Here is a 19,726-nt window from a genome sequence, read left to right on the forward strand (position 1 = left end):
CTTAGATAGATATACATATAAATGGATAAATTCCTTTCTAAAATTGAATAAATAAAAAATACATTGTCTAAAATTTGTTCTAAATAAAAAAATACTTTCTTTCATAGCATGTGTTTAAATTTTATTTCATCAAAATTTTTTATTTCTTTTCAATTTCTTTTTTTAAATTTTGGTTTAGTCAGATTATTCTAAATCAACCTTTACTTTTTCTTAAATGACAGCCCTAAATTTAAAATACTAGAGTACTAACTTTGCCATTAATACCATGTAAGCTATCAAAATTTTTCGTCCATTTAGGATTATTAGTAAGTTTTAGACAGGTCAAACTAGTTTTAACTTTTTTTAATATGGCGGCACGTTGCAGTTGTGCTGGTGAGTTATTTTTTCTTTTTTTTTTGTCTTTCTTCTTTAAAATCGATTTCCCATTATGTTTTTTAAGGTATTGACATATGAATATATCTTATATATCTAATCTTCGCATCGTATATTTCGTGATAATTGTTTTTTAGTTCAAAATAAATTGCAAAGTAGTGCATCCTGAGAAAAACCTCTACTTTTTTTAAATTTTCTGTTCTTTAAAGTTCGTTTTCATTTGGTTTCTTTTATGGTATAAGTTATTTTTATATATATGTATAACATATATCTCGGTATATAAGTCTACCCCCTGATGACGAAATTTCTGGTATGTCGTGGATATAAGTCGATTGCTGGAAAAAAATCAAATATAAAAATTTCAGAAATTGAAAACTTAAGAAAAATTTCTAAGTTTATAGTATTATTTCAAAAACAACTTTCATATGTTGAGAAAAATTTGATGGGAGAAAGTGCGAAATTAAATGTAAATAACACATTAACAATAGTTATTTAAAGGATAAATAGATACTGAGTTATTAACATCTATCTCAATGTTTGTAATGCATCTATATTTCAAGATCAACGAATGTCCAATTTAATTTCCAGCATTATTTGACCCCCACCCCTGATTTTCGTAAAATTTTCGGGCTTTGAAAAGTCGACTTATACACCGTAATATACGATATTTCCTTTAATTTAAAAACACATTTTGGTAGTGGCGAATTATCAAATTTTATTGTAGTTTTGTCGACTTCCCTAAAAAATCTCAAAAATGGGCCTAAAAGAGTGTTTTAGAATGTCCATTTCAGGATTCTATTTTTACTTGAGATTACCACAGCGCATTTTTGCATTTCTGATTCAAAAGTTTTTGCTTTTCTCTGTCTAGAAATTAAGCCGATTGTTTTGCCCTTTAAGTGAAAAGAGAAGTAAATATTTTACCTGAATATGATTTACAAACCCTTTGATTATAAACTGGACTTTTATGCACAAAGGGATTTCCTAATTCGAAACTATAGATGCAGATTAATAGGCTACAGAACTTTATTTTTTAATAATAAGGATGCTTCATTTGCTATAGATTTAATAATTAATAATTATAGTATCGAATGAGATTAAATAATGGGGTAGGGATTTATAATACAACGAATACACTTTTTCTTTCCAAGAAGCACCATCCCCAAGAAGTAGTAGTAGGCAAACCGAAGTGTGTGGCCGACTACTTCATTCACTTTAGTGATAAAGGTTTTTTCATAAGTTCCTTGGAAGGAAAATTGAAATTCTTAAATAGCGAATCCTGTTGGTGTACAGCCTAAAAGTGTGAAAATAATAATAATAATAATAACAACAATTAAAAAAAATGATATCAGAGCAATTTGCTTAACTTTTGTTTTGCTTTAGTACAACAACAAAATCACGAATCTTAAAAAAAATTCGAATGAAATAACAAACACTTCTTTTCACAAGAGACGCTTCGTCTTATAAGGAAATACGTATTTTTGTTAAAGTAAACAAAATTGTAATTGGAAAGGAAATTAAGTGCATACAAACTAGTATATGCCAGTTATTTTAACTTTCATTTGTGCACCAACAGCACCAAATCTTGTAAAAACTTGCTTTTGAGGACAAGCAGAAAAGATTCCACATCATTTCTTGAGGAATCTATCGAATAATCTGTTTCACATCCTGGAAATGCAGAGAAGAGGAGGTAGGAACTAAATGAAATTTTTCCGAGTATATACAGTTATAGACTAGTTACTATTCTGTAAGAATGAGGCACACAATGATTCGGAGGACAGAGTTCTTCAGTTCTCCCCTAATTTAGCTGGAGTCGGAATGAAAGATCGACGACTGGGAATGAAACTTTTCGGAATGTTGGAGCCACTTGGAGACAGGACTGCCTTTTTGGAATCTTCCGTCTTTTGTCTCTGGGGAAGGCCTTTCAGGAGGTGCCTGGGTGATTGGTGGACGAGGGCAAGGGAACTCGGTCTTCGGACACCTTTGCCATCTTCAGTTTCGAATGCCGGATCTGAACTTTCAAAGGATCTGAAAAAAAGAATAATATTTTACGGGCTGAAAAAAAAAGAAAAAAAAAAGTTTTTCGGAATTATCGAAGTATTTTTTTTCTAGTTGGAAATATAAAAACATTAAGTGAAGAACTTTTATTGCTAATTTGCTTCCTCTTAAAAGAAATATGATTTTTCATAAAAAGTCAGTGAATTTTGAAGCAGCAAAGATTGCACCTATTATTACACTGATTTTGAGTTCAGATTCTGTATATCGTATCCGTACGGTCCATACCGTAGTATATATTCTTTAAATTATTGTCAAGAGCAAAAGAAGTGTGCAATTAGGGATCCATAAATTAATATTTCCAAGAGAACTTCATAAAAACCTGAAGAAACACGATTGAGGAAGATGGAATTAAAATAATTAAAATTGATTTGATTGCTGACAAAAATTTTAAGGTGTTCTTCTATCTTCTTTAATAGATCAGTCATTAAATTGCAAAGCTCGTTAAGAGCTTTCAAAATATTAAAAAAATACAAATGAAAACAACATTTGACTCAGGCTTAACTGACAAACTATTTTAGAAACAATAACGTTTTTACGGAAAAAATGACCTCTGTGGGAAAAGTGCTTTCTGTTAAATAAAATTTTATTTATTTATATTTTTATTGAGAGGTAATTTAAAAGTATAAAATGTATTGCTTATAACTTCAAGTTAAAGTAATTATTTTCACTTTAAATAAGCAAATCTGAAAAAGGTTGAACCATCGTTTACAATTGAACGATTCATTTACGATTAAATTAATACTACACAAAATTAGATTAAAATAAGTTCTTAAAAAATTTCGGCGAAGATTCACAAACAGGATTAAAAATAATAGCTTAATAATAAATCGAATATAGAGCGATGGAAAAGATAAATGGGATTATTTTTAAACCATTTATGATTCATGCTTGAAAATCATGAACTAACTCTCGTAAATGAAATCATGTTTGTCCTCACTGTTATCCCATCTTAGAAAGACTATGGGATTTGGGATTATTTTAGAACAGCATTAAAACGATTTTTTTCTATTCAATCAAATTGCAGTGAACAAACTGAATTTTCTAACAAAGTTTTCTTTTACTTTAAATTTGTTTATAATTGTATTTGCGCAGCCCGCAATGAAAAACTGATTATAATTTCACTAATTTAAAAAAATAAATTAAAAGAAGGTGGTTTTCGAAGGAGTATTTCTGAAATCTTTATAAATATTTACGTTGATTTTCTTTAACGGATTGAAAAAAAAATTTTTTAGCAGCAAAAAAAATTTTTTTTTTCTCGAACTAATTCATGAATATTGAATGTAGGATTGAAATGTAGTACAATTTAAAGGGGGGGGGACACCGTTTATTCCAAAATATGATTTCTAAAAGATAATTGATATTTGTTGATTGCTAATTGATATTGTTAGTAAGTCTGAAAGTTTCAGTCATTAATAAACAACAAGGTGAGATTCTAACTATAATAATATACTAGAAACAAATACGCAGAAAAACATAAGTTATCAAAAATTAAAGAAATACTATATTTAATCATCACAAGTAATTTTAAACAAAAATATGCCTAATTTTATTCTTCCAAGCTGCTTTTCCATTTTAAGATGTTTTTAAATTGTTCTCCTTGAACTATAATACTTAAAAACGATCCAATCTGACGTCATCACGACGCGTTTTTCGAAGTTTCGCTTGAATCAACTGTCTACAGCGCTCTCTAGCAACACTTAACGGAAAAAGTAAGTTAATTCAGAACATGTGAATAGTTGACACTCTGCGTTTTATTATTCAGTCCTTCTGTTCGATTTTTATTTACTTCCGTACGATTATATTTGTAACACAAATGAATAAATCACAATTCCTTGTGATTTATTGTTTTAAAGTAAAGTTTTTACGCTTCATTTTAATTAAGATTATTGAATTGAGATTGGATTGTGTGAACTTATGTTAGTTTGAAATTTGTTTTTACTGTGCATTTATAAAGAAACATGAAATTTTTCAAAATATAAAATGACCAAACGATTATAAAGAACTTTACAAATTTAAATATATATATATATTAATTAACTCAACAATTCATTCTTACTAATAGTTAGGCTTTTTGTCGTAGCTCGGTGCTAAAACTGTTTCGAGCACACTGATGCCATTTTAGAGGGTATGGATAAAATAAAAAATAAAATAAAAAAACTTTATCTAGCATTAGAGTGCAAACTCATCTTTATATATTTCTTTGTGTTAAACTCCCACTGTCAGATTTTTGTTACCCAAAAATAATAATTATAATTTTTTTGTTTTTCATCATGAAATTTTTAATTCTCCAAAACATTACTGCATATTACTATCCTTTACATACTACCTATAACTATCCTTTAAATGGAAATATCATAAAACTAATAATATAATCCTAACTTTTGAAGGCGTGAGGTTTGGCACACCTAGCGGCTAGATACATTAAATATAAGACTATATGTTTATGTACTCACATTTAAGGTCCAGATCAGTTATGTCTTAAATACGGGGTCTAAATGTTACGAACATAAATTTTTTTGCAGCAAAATTTATTTCGTTTAGACATAAGAAAGTTAAATATATCTGATTAGTAGTCTTTTTTTTCTTTCTTTTATTTGCGTCGCACTAGAGATGCACAATAAGCTATTGACGACGGTCTGGGAAGTATCCCTGAGGGTGATCCGAAGACAATATAAAACTCATCACATCCTGTTTTACAGAGAAGACACACTCACACACCATCCTTCCATCCGCAGGTCATAATTTTGACCTGAACCAGAGCACGATCAATCTCCGATCCAGTGCCTCCAGAGTTATTGATTTGTTATTGGAACTTGGAGGACTTCGACTGAAAGAGCGTGTACCAGTCAATATTTCGTACACATGGAGTTTTCAACAGGTGGGGATCGAACTCATGATCTCTCGAACATAGGCTCAACACCCTACTATCCAGGTAATCCCGGCCCCTGATTGATAATCGAAAGTTCATTTTAATTACCGATTAAACGTGTCAATGTAAAGACTGATTTTAACTTTTTAACGTTAATGCTTATTTACTTGTTTGCGCTGTCAGTTCTTGAACAGCCCCATTAAGTTTAATTATTATTTTTAAATTTAATTACTCTTTTTAAATTTACTTTTTTCTCTAAGATATATTGTTTGCTGTCTGATCTCAGTATTCTTTTAACTTGAATTCATAACAGTTAAAGTTCGTTTTGTTTTGGCGGAAAAATCCTTAAAAATAAAATTTATTGATTCGTGTTATCAATAATAGCACAGTAAATAATAGCACGGTAGAACAATTTATCATGAGCATTATACGCCGTGGACACTTTGTAGCACAAAACATTGTGTTCCATAAACATTTTATAAATTTAACTGTTAGCATACTTGTAACAGTTAAAAAGTTTAATATCTACGTTATTAAACAATTGTTTAAATGTTTTATATGGTCTACTTAGTTACTTAATCATAAATAGTTTGGATGTTGATTTGATTTAGGAAACAGGTGGTACGAATCAGTCAACCGGTTTTCTGAATCGTATCACTGGCAGACCTTATGAAATTGATTAATTTTCAGTACTTACTGCCTAAATATCATTACCACAAATAATATAAATGTAAAAAATATGATAGGTATTTTATTATTAAAATATTTCAAATGTAGCTGTCAGTGATTCATAACTGATAAAAATTTAAATGTGAAAAGTGGTACAATTTAGGCAATCTTACTATACGCTGTTAGTTACAGATTCTGTTTTATCGATTCACTTCTATCGCTGATCAGAGGATAGGGATACCTTTTCTGTTGCAAAAATAAATAAAATAATAAATAAATAAAGTAATACATAAATAAAACAAAATAAACAAAATTAGAAAAAATAAAATAAATTAAATTAAAAATAAATAAATAAAATAAAATAAACATGGAAAAATATTTAGAAATAAATAAAATAAATAAGTAAAATAAGTAAATTATTAAATAAATAAAATTAAATAAATAAAAACAATACTAATTCATTAATTATATATTTTAACAAAATTCTTGTCATAAACATTTTCGATAAAAAAAAAAATAAATGAAAAAAAAAAAAAAAAACATGTGCAATTTATTTTTAAAAGCACAGACTCCCTCTTGCCATGAGATATAAAACAATATTAAGCTACATTTATGTAATTTTATTTGGCAACAACTTTCCATACTTTTTTACATAACATCAATTCCAACTACTGTAAAAATTTTACATTAATGTTGAAACAGAGTTAGATACTTAAATTTAATACTACTTTGTGCTATTACACTTATATTATATTTTTTTACTTGCTGATCCAATTGTTTATATTTCTGCAATTTTTAAGCATCATCATTTTTATTTAATTTCATAATTGAAAATGCAATTATTTCATTGTTCTTAATAATCTTTAATTGTTCTTAATAATGCTTTGCACTTTAAATAATCATAATTTAAAAATAACTCTTAAAATTAAATTAGATTTATTAGATTTTGGTTGCACTTGACCAAAGTCGTTGTGGAGGAAATACAATTCTGCAAATACTTTTACAACTAAAAGAAAATTTGAAGGAACATGAACTGGAATACAATGATTGACTAAACTGTGGAATTTCATGAGTATTATTAATAAAGTTATGTCAATTCGTTTCGCCTAATTTTCTTTGACTAATTAATCATAATCATGTTTACTTTGTTTCTTCAATTACCTGTTCATTATTATTAATTCTTTTTAATAATTACCTTTGTGAAGTCATCCCGCTATTCTTGATTTCATCTTTATTAAAGTTGCTTAAGTTATTTCCAGACGTCAAAGTTTGAAGTTTGGAGCCACGACTGATGTCAGCGGCACTTTTCGATCGAACTTTTCCAGAGTTTTTCCATATTCCGACTATTCTGCTGGGAACTGGCTTGTTTACTTCTGGTTTTGAATTGATATATTTTGGACTACTGGGTGAGTTTGTTTCAGACTGTGAACTTACTGGAATAGATGGAATTAAGTCTTTCGGAATGTTTGATCTCTTTCTTGTGAAAGTTCTAGTGTCAAATACACCACCTTCTGTATCAAAACTTCCGCTGGGGACGACTGTTTGCTGCTGTTCTCCTCGAGGAATGGGTTTCTTACGAGGGGAGAACTGAGGGAGCGAAGATTTCCTGACGGAATATTTCGAAGATAATTTGCATGCATTCTGAGGAAGAGCGACCATACCATTGTAGGTTGGAGACAGCACGCAATCCGATGAAGGCTTTGGTGAAACTCCCTTTTGCTGTGTGTCTGGAGACAGGAATAATTCTTCATCAGATTCGTTGGAGACGAGAGACATAGTTTCATCTTCCAGCATATCTCCATTGGAGACTCCACCCATCTCTTCGTCAGAGATTTCGACGTCTCTCAAAGTGTTGAGGATCATGTCAGCGTTTTCCTGCAGAGCTTTTAATTGATCGGCTGTCATGAAGCAGATGTTCTGCTGATCGATGACTGGAGGTTCTTCGGTGAGAGTCAAATTCTCCAAACTATCTTCTTCTTTTCTTTTTGTTGGAGTGTCTTCTGACTCAAACTCTTCCTCATCACAAGGCAGATCATCTTCGGTATCAGAACCAATCGTATCGCAGCCAATCTCGGTGACATCCGCGATCGTTACCTCCGTGATTTCTGGCACAACTGAAGTAATCTTCATATTTAAAACCAAGTCATCAGACAGAGTGTCTGCATTTTTCGTGATTTGCGAGAGTTCTTTGGCATAAAGTTTTGTAATGGCTGCGGCATCATTCATCCTTTCCGACATACTATCGTTTCTATACACCTTCGCTGAGTTGCGCTGTTGTTCATTCTCTGAACCTTCGAGACTGGCTGTGAGAGAGATTTCGTCTAGCATGGAAGGTGGGTTGATGTTTCCCAAAAGTTCTGACCCACAGCTGCTTCTCTCGCCAGAATCGTTAGATCCCTTAGAAAGATCACCTGTACCGAAATCTGTTGCGAGACGACCTATTTGAAGTTCTCTCAATAGAGATTTTTTCAGATGCTTTGCACCAAATAATTTTTGGCATTCTTTAGTGACAGCTATTTTCAGATTTTCCTCAGACGTTGTGCTACTATTCATACTCAAACAGCCTATTTCTGCCATGACAGACGGAGGTCTAACCCCATCAATATCTGAAAGGCAACTCAGAGTGCTGACCGTCATGTCTTCGGTGCTGTCCACTCTAGCTCCCAACAGAGCTTGAGCTATTTCTTTAGCTTCATCTAAAATGCTCGACCTAATCATAGTTTCGTCATCTTCATCTCTTTCGCTGCAATCAATGTCTTTTTCTGAGACTTCTTCGGAAGACTTTGGTTTAGAGGTTTCATGTGGACAAGGCGAATCATTCAATGTTTGAAAATTGTCTGATGTATCAGATCTGCGATCTTTGTCCTTTCCAGAAGACAGAGTTTCCGTGTAACAAGTAAAATAGCTGTTGTCAGAGTCCTCAGTTTTCACAGACATTTCTTGATTTTCGCTTTCGTCCAGTTGGGAAGCTATTGTATAATCTTCGGGACTAAAAACACATTGCTGCACATCCAGAGGATCGCCGCTCCTATTTTGACCCATTAAAAAGCTCAAATGATTCGTCACTGATTCAGAATCACCACGAATAGCTTTCACTTGCCTGTCATGTCTTCTGTTTCCTTTTGCGTCAACTATTACTTTAGCATTCACAATGTCATCAGATTTGCTGATTGACCCACTATCCGTTCCATTTGTTGTCGAACACTTTTTGTCGACGGGAGATTCTGGTATCCTGAACAACCTCGTCTTTTCAGCCTTTCGTTCGTCTTCTTTCCCCTTTTCCTCGTTGTCTGAAAAAACGTCGATGTCTCCGTCTTTGATATCTAGATTTTTGAGCTTTACGCGTCCTCCATCAAAAGTGTTTACTTTTGGATGCTTCTCCTGGAAGGTTTTCTGTCGTGCTCCCTGACTAACTTCTGACAGTTCTGGCGTCGATACGTCTACACCGGATGTCGGAAGTATCCTCTCTTCATCACATTCAGCATCACTCCTTTGATCTTGATCATCCATCTGAGGAAAAGGAAAAAATATAGTGTTAAATTGTACAAATAGCTTTTGATCTAACGTTTGGATTTTCATGTTCGGATGTTAGTAGTTACGGGGATAAACTTTTATATATATATATATATATATATATATATATATATATATATATATATATATATATATATATATATATATATATATATATATATATATATATATATATATATATATATATATATATATATATATATAGATAGATAGATACCATAATGTCCAGTGAACGAATAATTTACAATTAAACAATTTCGGTAATAAAACTGTAGAAAAACCCTGAGTTAAAATAGATTCAAACGAAGTGGGGCGTAACGGTACTGCCATTTCGGCCTCATTGTCGTTTTGGTTTAACGAACGTTTCTTCCTTTGCCATTTCTGTTTCTCTCTTTTCGATATTGAAGTTTTAAAAAAGTGCCAAATATGAAAACATTTCGATATAGTTGTAATGATCCTCATTTCTATTTCAATAATTTTTACTGCTAACATTTCGCTACTTTTCAAATATTTTTTTTTTTACAAGGTAGAAATTTCTTGAAAAAGAGTTTCCTAATTGCACCACGTGAAGAACAGCAATCCTTATTTATTTAGTTATTTGTTATTGAAATATTGTGCTTTTTGTCGTTGAAAAAAAAAACAGTAGTTTAGCGAATTCCCTCCCCCCCCCCACATAAAACGTTTACTTCTGAACTAGAATGCTAGGGAGGTGGTTGCCCTACAGTTCCTCTCTACAGTTGCGTCATTGATAGATCGGGGGATAAAAGGAGTTAAAAACAAAACTCAATTTCTTTCTTCCCACACTTAATAATTTGTAAATACTTAATAATCATTTAAAATTTCTGGTATTATGTCAATGGAAATAATAAGTAAATAATTTAATAAACTAAAAAAAATTATATTTAGGGCCATTGAAGCATAACCACCGCAATTAAAAAAAGTATGAAATAGGATGGAATGGCTATATCAAAATAGACGAATGAAACTAATAACGAGACTGATTCAAGAATCTGTAAACTTACTGTGTGATTCGAGTGTTCGATTGCCTCTCTGCCTGTTTCCTGAGTTTTCACTGGGCTGGAGGGTGCTGTTTGACACTCAGATAATTCACTTGGTGACTCAATATCGCTGCTTCTGTGGCTGAAATTTCAAAATAAATTAAATTAAGAGTTGGAAATATTTATGAGGAATAACATCTTTAAATGCAAATGAAACAAGCTCCAGACATGCAATTTTCACACAGTTAATGTTCACACGAGCAAAAGGATCACATAAGACGGTGCTGATAGCAAAACCTTAGTGTAAAATGATGAAAGACTTTTCTGATCTGATTATCACTCTTAAACAAACTGGGACTCAACACTCTTGAAAAGAATTCTAATGAAATCAATAAGTTCAAACTTAGTAACATTTGCTTTGGTTTTATCATTACAATTTGAGAAATTCAATGAAAATTTAAAAAAACGACTTTTTGACTAAAAAAAAAATATTTAACCGCTTTCGCTTGAACTCTTTTTAAAATGACATAGTTTAAAATATTGTAAAAATTTCCATATTTGAAAGTGTAATTTTTTTCAATTGTAATTAAGTAAAAAGTAAAAGACAATAAACGATTGTTAAGAAAAGATTTTCAGAGAATTATTTTTTGATAGACGAAGTTTTAAATTGGGGGCCGAAAGTTTTTAATTCACTTCAAAAATTTCTTATACATTGTGAAATACGCAAAAAGGGAAAATATGATTAATTTCCAGATTGCGATAGATCTTGTTTTAATGGTTGATAAACTCTATCTGTTCTAAGCATTTTCAGAGAAAGCATGTTTTCGTGCTTGATTCTTAACTTAATAGTCAGTCAGCACTTATTAATTAGTATACTTGAAGCCAAACGTTTAAATCATTTAGATTGGCACTTAATATGTGAAAATGGGAACAGAATAAAATAATAGAGACAACAATAGCACAAAAACAATTCAGGGTAATATCATCTTTAGGCTCATTAATCTACACAACTTATAAAAATTTGGACACCTATGAATATTTAGTATGGTGGAATTAAAGTCTGGGACTTTTGTTCAAAATTCATGATAAGCTGAATTGCACTATTATGATGGATGACAGCCTGCTTCCGAAGCTGTGAGAGTTTTGCTGGTTAAGCCTACACTACTTTCAAGGTAAAAACACTAGCTGTCATTTTGAGAATTCCACCGTGGATTGCCAAGGAGATAATAAGGTCGACATGAGACAAGTTTTCTTTTGAATAGTTAAGGCTGTTTTTGAAGGCTCCGTCGTAATATGAAATGATGCTTTTTTGTGAATATGCTATTTTTATAGCTGTTGTGAATTAGCAACTGTTACTCATGACTTTTCGATCGAGCTTAGCTTATCTGAAACCAGAGCTGTCTACGCTTATTTCGAAAATGGTGCAAAGCATCAATATGGAGAAAAGTCTTTGTGAAAATAAAAAGCGTTTTGTGGCTTAATTTTTTAATATTTAAAAACTTACTCCAATGCTCTATTACTTGGGCTCAAAAAAATTTGCAAAAATTAAGAAGAAGGTAGTGATTTTGATAATTTTCATCAGGGATGAAAAAGGTCGCCAAATTGGTGATTTTTAAAAAAGCTTAATAACTTTTAAAATATTTAAGTTTTTCTTTCTGTTCTAAAGTCTAGATAATTCTTCACGGCAAGATTAGATATATAGTTTAAAATCATTGCATTGTTTCAAGCACTTAAACTATGGCTTTTTTTTTATTTTCCTTGGCGACAGAGCTTCGAAAAACAGCGTTTATGTCTTGAATAGCTTAATTATAATAGAAAATTAAACAAAAATTAAATAGATCATTAGTAGAAAAAGTAGAAATAACGATTACGAGAAATAACGATTTGGAAGTCAAACTTAAATAATAGATTTGTGTTAAACCTTGGATATGTTTGAACTGCATGATAACTTTATAAATAGGTGATTATTTTCTCACTGAGGCAATTTGGCTCCGTGACTTAATATTTACTGAAAGGTGCGTGATCTTATAATTCATTTATTTATCCGATCATTCATTTATTCATTTCTATTTTAAAAATTCATATCCTCGCCTTTTTTCTTTTCTTTTTCAAAATTTTTTTTTAATAAATTATGTTAACAAATTACTTCCTGTCAATTTGTCCAGGTAATGGAAGATTTTACCTGAAAAAATTGGCTGGAGTTTCTTTATTTTTTGCTTACTTATGTTTTTATGCGTACAGGAAACGAATATGCATTTTACGGCCAAACATTTTTTCCTGTAAATATTTCTTTTTACAGAAAAAAACTGAAAGAACCTGTTTTTTTTGCAGATAACTTTTTTATTTAAGATAAAAAATTTCTGATTACATATTTGAAAAATAGTGCAAACTGCCTATAAAATCTGTTAAGTATTAATTAAGTGCTCGGAAAAAGTGAATTTTGCATTGGAATGATGATGCACTCAGTACTTCAACGAAAAAAATGGAGAGAATTATTAATAGAGGTTTGAAATTTTATAAAAATTCTCCAGTCAGGTCTTGCTATGTCTGAAAAAACAAACAAACATATTTCCAATCCTTGAGAGGATTTATTTCCCCTTCGAATTTTAAAAATTTTAATTTTTTTTAAAAATTAATTTGTATAAAATTCGAACATCAAAAGCTTTAAAATTGAGACTGGTAAGGTCCTTAAAAACATTCGGGGGTCTATTTTCGCTCGATAAAAAACAAGCATAAAATTATGGAAAAAAACTCGCATTATAATCTTTTTTGCATAAAAAGTTAATAAAAAAGACTAAAAATCATAGTTAAGGGGAAGATTTTTAGCAAATTATGGTTATTAGATATAAGAGAAAAAAGGAATAAAAAAAGAAAGGGTCATGGGCTGGGAATAAATTTATGAAGGGGACGGAAACACATTATTCGAAGCAAAAGGGAAAAATCCTCATGGAAGTTGGAAATACATAGCAAAACCTCATAGGTGAATTTTGAAGAAAAAAAAAGGAAGAATTTGTATTTTTCAAAATTCTACATTTTATAAGTGACTGATGAATGTAATCATCTTTGCAACGTTTTAATTAAATAAAAAAAATCAACTGTTCGAATTAGAAAAAAAAATTGGCCTTATAGTAAGGGAAAATTTAAAATATGAAAAATTAAATTTACCTTACAATTAAAGTAATCGAAAATTATTCTTAGTACATCATTTTGTTAATTCCTTAGCTTTATTTATTAATTTTTTTTTGCCCTCTCTCATTTAAGCACAGTGGGAACCATTAAGACGTAGCAATTTTAAACTTTTTTAGAAATCGAATCTTTTTGCGCTTTTACTTAACTTGTGGAAAACGTGATGAAACTTTAAACGCGTTGAAAATATTTTTTGAAATTTAGTCTTTTGAAGATAAATTTCAAAATAAATTTCAAATTTCTAGATTGAATAAAACAAAATGAAAAAAAGAAAGACAAAATCATTTCAAGTTTAAAAATGAGTTTTTTCAACCAGTGACATAACTCTGCATTGATGGCTGCAATTCCTACAAATGTTCGAATTTCGGAAAATAATTTAACATGCTATATAGGCTTGCAGAAAATAAAAAAATAAAGTTCGATTTTTGAAAAAGGTACTGTCTCGACATAACTGTCTTAAAATGAATGTTATTTATGCTTTTGAACTGAGCTTTTAAGTTCCAAACTAGATTTCATAAGTTTATAAGCCTTAATAGTGATAAAGGTAAGTATATCGACCCATTTCTATATTAAATTTGATTCGCTAAAACAAGTCAAGAACATAATTATTTGTAATTTACTTTTTATCCTGATGGAATGATTTGTTTAATAAAAACGTCAAAATAATTTTCTACAACTTTACACCAATAGTACGCCAACTTCACAGAAACTACAAAATGGATTTAGGTTACATTCCGTAACTTTGAACCTCAAAAGATTTAAGTATCGTCGAAGAATTCGCCTTTCGGGGTAGAAGTTTTGGTTACTATGCCAAAAATAAGAACTTCAGGGGTACGATTGCAATAGGGCATAAAAAGGATTCAATAAACGAATGGAACTTAGCGAACCAAATGAGTTGAATAAACAACCTGAGATCACTGGCGAAACTTTCTTCGTCAGCCAAGGATTGTTGATCAAAACTGCTAATGGACGCCATTGAGCTACTTCTGGACATCATCGACAAAGTTTCATCAATTTCATAGTCACTCTGAACGGAAAAGTCTACTGTCTTCCCTTTTAAAACAAGAAAGAGAAAATGAGTTTATGTGTTATTTTTAAAAATTGGTTGTGAATGGGGAAAATACCATACCTCTCTCAATGTCTCCATAATGATCGTGCTTCTGTAAGTAGCGGGATTCAAAATCATTTCCTTCATCGCCCCGGTAGTTGCTGGCATTCACCAATAATGGGTGGTTTTTGATCATCCTCACTCCTGTATTCGTTTTGATATTAAGGGAGCAGCGTCCATCTCCCGTGATGCCCTCGTCCAAATCACAGTGAGAAAGTGGCGGCGCACTCTCTGTCCTGTGTAGCACCTCACTTGAGCACTCCTGAATTCGAGACACGAATAGTTTGTGTCCCTCTTTGACGTGGTCCTTACCTTGTCTCTTGCTGAAGTTGACAGGGACCTGCTCAGGTTCATTGTCCTCCTTTTCCACGTTCGAGGTCCACGCGCGCTTAGGGTGGGTGATGTTTATGTCAACAGTCTGTTTTGAATGGTTTTCTGCTTGAGAAGCTGTTTTTCGCTGAGCCACAGGGGAGGAGCTCTGACTTCGTTGGGGAATGAAGGATTTCGGAAGGGGTATTTTGCTCTCAATAACGATAGGTTTCTGCACAGATTGTTGGGAAGACTCGGGTTGTGAGGGAATGTTTACATTTCGGAGACCGCTAGTGATTTCTTTTTTCATACATTTGTTGTTTATATTGTCTGAACTACTGACTTTTGGTACATTATATTGAGTAGATGAAAAGGAATGCTTATTATTTTCCCCACTAGGACAAACTAGACCACTTTCAGTGTCTGATGGTTTCCTGTCCGGCTGAGTCACTTCCCCACTCTGCTGGTTTTTATTTTGATTTTGTTTGTAACTTAAGGCTTGCTTCGCATTCTTTGTCACCTGAAAAGCTCCGTTATGTTTCTCCTCGACTACAACCGAATTGTTTAAACCGTAACCATTGATATTTCTGCTGGGTAAACTGAGTTCGTTTTTAAGTTTTTGATTCGTCATGTAGCGTGCTGACGGAGATATGTGTCTCCTTGTTCTGTTTTGTTTGTCAGTAGTGTTTGCTTGCTTCACTGGACTTGTTTTTGGACTGTCCGTTATATCGTAGGTCTCGGTCAAGTTTTCATCTAATTCGGTGTTGAGGGCTTTTTGCTTGCGCACCATCAGTGAAGGCGCATCATCGCTGCTTTTGTAGTTTTCTCCGTAGACACAGAAGCCGACACCAGACGGCTTGGCGGAGAGTAGATTTTTGAGAGCCGCCGAACTGCCCATGGATATCATCTTGTGCTTTGAATTGATGAGTTTTTTGAGCATACCGACTGCACCCATTTCCCATAGTGTTCTTTGATCGACGGCGTTCCTGGCGGAAAGATTCCAGAGGGTGCCGCAAGCGTTACTGACCACCGTAAGACTAGGAGACTTGAGGTGTTGGAGGAGAATTTGAAGGCAATTGTGTTTACGGAGGATGACGCGGTAGTCGTTCTGTATGGCGATGTGACTGGACACGTTTCGGAGAATGCCACCACCGTTTTCCACGATGGCGAGAGTTTTGGATTTGCTTTTATAAGTGAGTGTGCTGACGAGGAAGGCCAGTGCTCCGTCTACGTGACAAATGTCAGCCTTATTAGCGCTGCAATGTGCTGAGAGGTTCCAAAGAGCGGACAAAATACTTTTCAATGTTGATTCCTTTTCGGCTTCCATCGATGCCTTCACCAACATCGTGACGGCACCCACTTCACGAAGCATTCTCTTACTCGCAGGATCCGCCCTCCAAGAAAGGTTTCTTAACACGCTAGCCGTTACCTGAAAAAGATACATTTATTAGAACAAATCCCTCATGAAATATTATTTGTATTAATTTAAACTAAAGAGGGAATTTTTCTTCGGTAAACTAATATGGGCCCTCATTTTTTCTGATTTGCGACCAGAGTCATTCAAAGAGTGAAAAAAAATTAATATCTGAAATTTTTTTTGATCTACTAGGCCTCAATGATTCAAAGACTTGACTTAGCCCTGAATATACTAATAATAAGTGCAGAAGAAATTTTATGTTACGAAATTTTGATAGAAAATTCGTAAATTCTTTCTGAGAATTAAATTTTTTCCCCAAACAGATTTGGGAGTAATATGGGCTATCTACAAAATATGAAGGATAGTCGGAGTCTGAAAATTACGGTCTCTATGGTCAGACGAGTTGACGAATATCTGGATATTTTTAATGTTCACTTTTTGTGAATTTCGTTATCTCTAGGAAGTCGTATTTCCCTTCAAATACTGAATTTTCTTTTTTGAAATTAAATCAGATTACATTGGTATAAAAGTTTGTGAAACAATTCAAATTTTTTTCAACCATTCGTTAAGTAAATAAAAATAAAGTAATGCCTAATTATTAGTAAAACGTAGTTTGTTATTAAACGTAGTAGGCTCGAAAAACGTCGGGCGCATCACTTTCAAAGACGGAGAGGGGATAAAAATTTTCAGTTGTAATAGTTAAATATCAAAGTGAAGTAATGAATCAGTTTTCTGTCTCAGTTTGGCAAAAACATAATTAATTAATTTCTCCTTTTTAGTTACATACTTTTTAAAACTTTTTATTTTGCTTTCATATTTTCTGCTTTTTAGTTTTGTTTCTTTGTTAGTTTATTTAACTTAAATTGTGAGCAGAAATGTGTACGAAAGATGCTCCAGATTTTGAATGACCTAGCAAATTTGACTATTAAGTTATGAAACAGTGTCTTTAAATTTATTATCTATACTGAAACGATTGAAAACTTGTATTGTTATAAGCCTCAGTAAAAGAGATTTGATGTCAAAAAGAGAGAAGTTTTGACTGTAGCCACAGCAACGAGCCAAAGAAAATGTAAATAAATAAAAAAAAAGTTTCACACTACCTGTCTGAGGTCTTCACTGGGCGAGTAGAGCTGAGCTACCAGAGCTTCCATGAAGGGACGCATGGAACAGAGTAGGGCTTTATTTGCCCCATCACCGAAAGTCAAGTTGGTCAGTACCATACCTGAATACCTTCGAATCATGACACAGTATTGGTCATTGTTACAACCATGCACTTCTTGGTCCACCTGTAACAATTCAGCAATAGCCTGCAGTCCACCTGAAAAAAAAAACACTCATTAATAAAAATCCGCATATTATTTAAAAACGAGAGTAAATTTATTTATGAAATAATATTATTTATCGAATTTCTATTTCTATACTGAAGATGGTTCTCTATATTTGTATGTGAAATAAAAGATTCATGAAAATATCAATGCGAAAAAAATAACCTTATCGATTCTAGGCATATGTATAATCTAGTAATATAACCATTTACAAACATAATTATTTTCTACAAAATGTTTATTTCATATTTATGTTTTTATAATTTTTTCATTCAAAAATATTTAAGTGCATATTTTATTCTAAAAACAAAACTTTTTTTTCGTTTTTAATGTTCAGCATAAGTAAGAATCTTTTCCTTTATAAGTTTTATACAACTATTTTTTTTTTAATATTCTTTATTTATGACTGACCTTCAATATTTTAGGTTCTAAACACTAAATAATTTTGATTGCCTCTGGCGGAAATTTATTCTTCGATGAGTGTTTCGCAGTCACGACCCTTAACACATATTTTTAGAATCTTTATCAAAAAGGAAATTGAAAAAAAAAAGAAACAATACTCAACATCTATACAGCGGGGAGAAATCTTTCGTGGCAAATCTCTTCAAAATGCATTAGTAAATAAAAATAAAGTACAGAAAAAAAAATGAGTTGAGAGTAAACAGTGACGTTTGAAAAGGTGAATTTTTTTTCTTCTTCAAATTATTAAATTGCAAACAAATTATGAACAGGATTAAATGCTGTTATGGAAAGGTTTAAATCCTTTTTTATAATTTTTTTGACAAATTCTCAGTACTTGGAAAGATATTCATGATTTTACAAGAAAATGTACTATTATTTGCCATGTTATCAATCTTTAAAAACAGTTTTACTTATAACTAAAAAGCTCCCTAAGATGAATTCTAAAATGTGATGAATACTTTATAAATATACCCCAAGGATAATCAATAAAAATGAACTAAATGTAAAAAAATTGTGTTAAGGTAGTTTCTTTTTTTGCATATATAAAACATTGTTGGACGAAACTTTTATAAAAGTAAGTTTTAAAGAATGTTAAAAATAATAATATATTTTTAATTAATTGGTAAATATTTATTTGACAGTTTAAAAATTTTTGACGTTAAAGTGGAAAAAAAATTGATTTTTAACTTCGGTAAGAAATATGGACATTTGTTTCGCTAGTATTGTAGTTGTTGTTTCTAATGACACTTGTCGATTATCATCAAGCCTGCTTAGTGAAACCAAGCGAATTTAAAGCAGAGGATGCGCTTGTTGTTTCTCGGAGGCAACATCTGTGACCAAGAATAAGTTTTTAGCCACACAAACACCCCTGCTCTTTTATAGGGTTGATCCATTCATTCATCCACAGATCCTAATTTTAAGCTGAACCAGAAACCGAACATTCTCTAATTCAGTGCACTCAGAGGTAAATATTTGGTATGGAAACTTGGAGGGCTTTATGAACCGGCAAATTTAACATGCACCAGTCATCATTTACTACACGGGGAGACTTCAGCCTGCGAGGATCGAACTCACGACCCCTTTGACATGGGCCCAGTGCCTACCAACCAGGCTATCTCGTCATCTGTTTTGTTAGCGTAAACTATGTGAAACATTTTAATATCTTTTAAACCATTTTTAAAACTTAAAAAGTACAAATAAGTGGTTATCGCAAAAAACGTAGTAACCGTTTAAAAACAATTTAAAAATTAAAATTTTCGTAACTTTGTCAAAATATAAAAAATTTTGTAAAGTTTATACTTATTGAAAAATTAAAATTCTAAAATAATTTTTGATCTAGCAAAGTTAATCTTAAAATGTCAGTCTTTTTTACTGTTGCCCTAATCTTAACGCTCCTGAAGCTACAATCTCCATTGCCTGAAT

The 19,726-nt window shown here is 31.8% G+C and overlaps 1 protein-coding gene across 2 annotated transcripts in view; it reads right to left on the reverse strand.

The window, feature by feature from the left end:
- Positions 1-600: 600 nt before the first annotated feature.
- LOC107438644 (uncharacterized) overlaps positions 601-19,726 on the reverse strand; it is a 60,672-nt gene continuing 41,546 nt past the window's right edge. For both annotated transcript variants that reach the window (XM_043043783.3, XM_043043782.3), the window contains exons 9-14: positions 17,618-17,835; positions 14,813-16,529; positions 14,592-14,736; positions 10,522-10,639; positions 7,161-9,475; positions 601-2,397 (exon numbers count right to left, since the gene is read on the reverse strand). In XM_043043783.3, coding sequence (XP_042899717.3) covers positions 2,157-2,397; positions 7,161-9,475; positions 10,522-10,639; positions 14,592-14,736; positions 14,813-16,529; positions 17,618-17,835 — 4,754 coding nt within the window. In that variant the 3' untranslated portion in view covers positions 601-2,156. The remainder of the gene's footprint in view (positions 2,398-7,160; positions 9,476-10,521; positions 10,640-14,591; positions 14,737-14,812; positions 16,530-17,617; positions 17,836-19,726) is intronic.

The sequence above is a fragment of the Parasteatoda tepidariorum genome, chromosome 3 (genome assembly GCF_982258835.1).
Source record: "Parasteatoda tepidariorum strain Cologne lab strain chromosome 3, Ptep-v5.0, whole genome shotgun sequence".
NCBI classification, from domain to species: domain Eukaryota; kingdom Metazoa; phylum Arthropoda; class Arachnida; order Araneae; family Theridiidae; genus Parasteatoda; species Parasteatoda tepidariorum.